This window comes from Apaloderma vittatum, unplaced genomic scaffold, assembly GCF_000703405.1.
Source record: "Apaloderma vittatum isolate BGI_N311 unplaced genomic scaffold, ASM70340v1 scaffold27278, whole genome shotgun sequence".
Lineage (NCBI taxonomy): Eukaryota > Metazoa > Chordata > Aves > Trogoniformes > Trogonidae > Apaloderma > Apaloderma vittatum.
The window spans coordinates 1-4,685 of NW_009730619.1; the positions used below are offsets into that span (position 1 = coordinate 1).

General features: G+C 44.1%; 1 protein-coding gene across 1 annotated transcript; it reads left to right on the top strand.

Moving 5' to 3' along the window:
• Positions 1 to 918: 918 nt before the first annotated feature.
• ANAPC13 (anaphase promoting complex subunit 13) lies at positions 919 to 3,238 on the top strand. The gene is made up of 2 exons (XM_009874872.1): positions 919 to 1,017; positions 3,113 to 3,238. Exons 1-2 carry the CDS (start codon positions 919 to 921, stop codon positions 3,236 to 3,238), a joined length of 225 nt encoding a protein of 74 aa, XP_009873174.1.
• The last annotated feature ends 1,447 nt before the right edge of the window (positions 3,239 to 4,685 follow it).

The window sequence follows — 4,685 nt, forward strand, 5'->3', positions numbered from 1 at the left end:
GGGAGGAGGGCGGCATCGCCCCCGTCACTGGGGCTGGGATGCACTGAGGCCCGTCCTCAGCGCCCAGGCGGGGCCGGGCTGCCCGGCGACCCTGGCTATCGCCACCCGCCGCGTCCCACAGGTGTACAGGCGAGGCCTGTTGGAGGTCTGCCTCCGGTGCCAGGCCTGGCGGCGAAAAAAAAAGGGTCCCAAGCCTGGTTTGGTTTTAAACAAACATGGGTGGTGCCCAACCGTGGTGTGATCGAGCCGCCCGCCGCGGTCCTGCAGGAGTCGGGCAGGGGCAGGTTCTGAGGTGACACTGCAAGGAGGGCAGAGCACTAAGCAAACAAGAAAGCCCTGGAATGATGGCAGTAGCCGAGGGCAGAAGACAGGTCTTATTTTTCTCCTGCTTCACCAGTTTCCTAGGCTTCAGGGTTTGGCAGCATTTTGTGTGACATTAAATCCTTTGTTCGTACTCCTTCCGGACTCGCGAAGGTGTGGGCGAGTTACGATGGTGCTGGTCAGGGTCTGAAAGTAGGTAGTGAACAATGAGCAACAGTTCCCTACAGGATCAGAGGGGACAGGGGGGCTGTAGGTCCTCAAGCGTACTCAAAAGAGAGTTCTAAAGGTCAGTAGCTATAAACACACATAAATATAATAGTAACAGGCTACTTTTATACCTTAATCTGATGTATATCAATCTGCAATTCAGTTTGATAGTGTTCTTTTCAGATGAAGTACTTCTCCTGTGGTTATAACCCCTTTTTGAATGGATTAGGAGAATCAAGGGTTTTCCATAAAAGCTTAAGCTTAATAGAAACTGGATCAAAACTGGAGCAAGCCTGCAGTTCCAACTCCAGCTACTTTGTTGAAGATGTAGATGTTAGAAATGGCATCTTCTTTGTGTCACAGATTTAGCTGCACTTGTCTGCTGCAACGATGGACAGTGAAGTGCAAAGGGATGGCAGAATCCTGGATTTGATTGACGACGCCTGGAGAGAAGATAAGTTGCCATACGAGGATGTTGCTATCCCTCTGGTAGGTGAATTGTTACTTAAGAATTTGATTTAAGACTGGTGTGTTTATCACAGTCCCTTCCAAGAAACAACACAGAGAGTATTGCTTGTGTTGCAGCTTATTTGTACAAAAAGTTCCTGAGACGGATCTGATATGCTCCTTCCTTGTCCTGTACACCAGTTATTCCTGTGTGCATATGAGAACATGGATATTTCTCTTCCCCTGACCAGTTGCCTAATCCCCTGGGAACCAGAGTGCCGTTCCCATTGCACAATTCTGGGTTTAGCATCAGGGAGAAGTAGAATCATTCTCTCCTTCGGCTTCCCCTTCATGTTAATAGTGTTTGAAGTTGGTGTGTACAATGGAGAGGATCAGTCTTATACTGACAGTTGCAGTCTTGGTTACACTTTATTTCCACTTTCTGAAATTCTCTTAAAAGAAGCTGAAAATTTTTCAAACATCTTCCTAATCAGTCTTTTCCAGATACAGTGTTACTGTTGCCAAGGATAGTAGTGAACAAACTGGCACCTGCAGCAGGACTCCTGCTTGCAGTGCTGCATCCAAGACATGGCAGCTGTCTTTTCATTCAGCATGCAGTTGCCAGGCCAGAGAGGTGCAGCTGGGGAAAAGCTACCTCTGATCCCACAAAGCCCAGAGCTGAAGCTTCAGTTCTCCCACACTGATGCACTTCCTTAGCCATTTTGAAACTACCAGGGAAGTGAGGTACCTGAGGATTTTCTCTTTCCTTGTTCTCTCTGGTACACAAGCTTTACCCTAGCTAGCACTGACGAAGTTTCTTTTAGTACAGAGACATTTCCAAATTGCCAGTGACATGGCTCAAGCTTTAGCCCGTAGACCCTTTTCAGAGAGGGCAAGGAGCAACTACACACCTCCAGAATCTTTACATACCACACAGAGGTTTTCCTGCCAAGATTTGGGCTTGAGGGAATGATCTTGCAGAACTGTGATTCTCAAATATGAGAGCCCAAAACACCCTGTGCTTGGGATAATCCTTATTAGGCAGGCTGAATATTATAAACTTGTTCCTTGCTGACATTTGCTTTCACCCTGTGTCCAGTCATTACTGTTTCTTTCCTTACAGCCATCTCTTGAGCTACCTACAGTCACGTACAGATGGCAGCCTCAGAGGAGGAAGCCTCATCAACACAATAGAAAGAAAGGCCTGGCAGTGGATATAAAGATCCCCAGGGATGGGATTTGCTCTGATCACATAGAAAAACCAGCACAAATTCAAAGGAGACTTACTCAGCGGCACTGCAAAGGAGCAAACAGAATGGCTGTAAAGTGGTATTTGAGCCTGCCTTGAGCATCTGATCCAGTGCTCACTAAAGAGATGCCTATGAACTCAAATGGGCACAAATCATATGCTGTTTTCAAAACTGAAAGAAATTACTTAGCTCATGCTGGCATTTCCAGAGACCTAGAACTCAGAATTCTTGCCTGAATAGTATCTGGCAGAATAACACGCGCTCTGTGTGATGGCACCAATACAGCAACACAGAGAACAAATAATATAGGGAAGGAAAATGAAATCTCAGTTAAACTACGCTTCCTCCTTACTGTGTCCTGAGCAGCAATGTGTTGCACCTGGTAGGGGTTCCTGGTTTCTAGTGTTGATACAGCACAGCCACACCCAAGTTCGGCACGTAGAAGGGCAAAGGATTTCCCAGCTGCCATAGGAAAGTAATGTGTTACAGAACCAGTTGTCTTAATATCAGCTGTAATAAACGCAGTATCTGTATTCTTGGCAATAGCAACAGTGCAAGCAAGCAGTGGAATAATTGCATCATACTATTATTTACTTATTTTGCATTTGCTATAAATTATCCTTCACTGCATGTGGAGTCTGAATGAATAGCAAGGCCCCAGGATCCTGAAAAAACAATTTACCTCTCATATTAAGCACCATATTCATGTGAAAATTGTTCATAACTGGGCTTAGTAATATTTTTAAGTGGATGAGTATGTATGATATGTATTGTTCAGATGCACCCGTTGGTCTTGTATGTGGATTTTTGTATTTATCCATATGAAGCCTTAGTAACCTGCTCCTTTCGGGAAGCACATTACGTATGTACCTCTGTTCTGTTCTCAGAATGAGCTTCCTGAGCCAGAGCAAGACAATGGTGGCACAACCGAGTCTGTGAAAGAGCAAGAAATGAAGTGGACAGATTTGGCTCTCCAGTATCTCCATGAAAATGTTCCACCCACGGGAAACTAGTAGATGCATGAATGCAATATAAAACATAATTTTCAGCTGACCATCACTGTCATAAGCTTCTGTAAGAAGGAACCAATGCTTCTGAAACAGGCTCAGATTGAAACAGTGGTTCTACTCACAGTGACCAAACACAGCGTAAAATGCTTCTACAATGATTGTGAAATGACAATTGCTGTCTGACACCTCAGAGCTAATATTAGAATGTTTCTCTTACATAAAATTATTTCATGTCTTACGTTAAATTGTTTGTGTCACTTCTGATCTTAAATGTTCTGTATGTGATAAAAGAAGTAGGTTTTACTCTCTCAAATTGCTAACTGATGACAAAGCTCACAATGGGATCATTTCTGACTTGGAAGGCTTATACCCAAGGAAGTATTCGTGAGTATTCTATGGTTAAGAGTTCAGCATACAAAAACCAAATAGCTAAGTCAGTTGTTACAATCTTCCCCTAGTGTGTGGCTGAGGAAGGTTGCCTGTGGCAGGCATGAAGGATTGGTCAACAGGATTCAGGAGCTGGAAGTCATCTGTAAACACAGGTGGTTATTTGAACTCCTCATCGCAGAATTTGGTGGTGGTGGTGGACACCATTTCCAGTGCAGACATCCTGGGTATGTTTGCCAGTACACGCACTGCAAACCGTCCATCCAATTTATGCTGAAATGGCAATTACTCAAAGTCATTGTCTTTTGAGGGACGATTGAGAGTTAAAGGGAACAACGTGTCAGTCCCAGTGTACAACCTGTGGAGCTGATAGCCACTTGGGTGAGTTATCTCAGATGGGAAATGAAAATCTGAGGAAAGTGATGGGGAAAAGAAGCAAGTGGGACTTAGCTTCAGGCAATAAACTGTTACTTCTTGTGCTGAAAAGAAGAGCCCACTTAATTTCTTTATCTCGTTTCATCTCTGATTCTCAAATGTCTTTTGCAATAGGTAAAAGCCATCTGTTCATCTTGCATGTTTCACTGTTGGACCAGTTCCTTCACACCGTTGGCAGAACTTTCTAAGGAGAAAATATTTTGACAGAGTTTAGGAGTACTGGTAGAGGTGAGAAGGAAACTGGAAGAAAAACAATGTTTCAGATGATTTTGTTTTGCCAGTGCATAAGAAAAAGCACTTTCCTGAATCTTGCAGCTTCCAGACTGCACAGAAATTTTTGTGTGTCACTTCTTAATGTTTATCCTATTCAAAATAACAAAAACTAACTTTTGCCTGTTTAATTACCAATGGAATCACAGCACGGCACATGTCCTGTGAGACAGCAATTGCTGAGCTGTGTGAGGATAGAGAACTCAAAGTGCTTGTGAAAAAATCGTGTGTGTTGCTGAGAGCACGCCTCTGTCTGAGGTGCAATCCATGCCTGTGCCAGACAAACAGCACACACTTGTCTGAACAAGAAGGAGCTGCAGACAGCCAGCAGGCAGCATTAAGGATTAACCCAAGAATT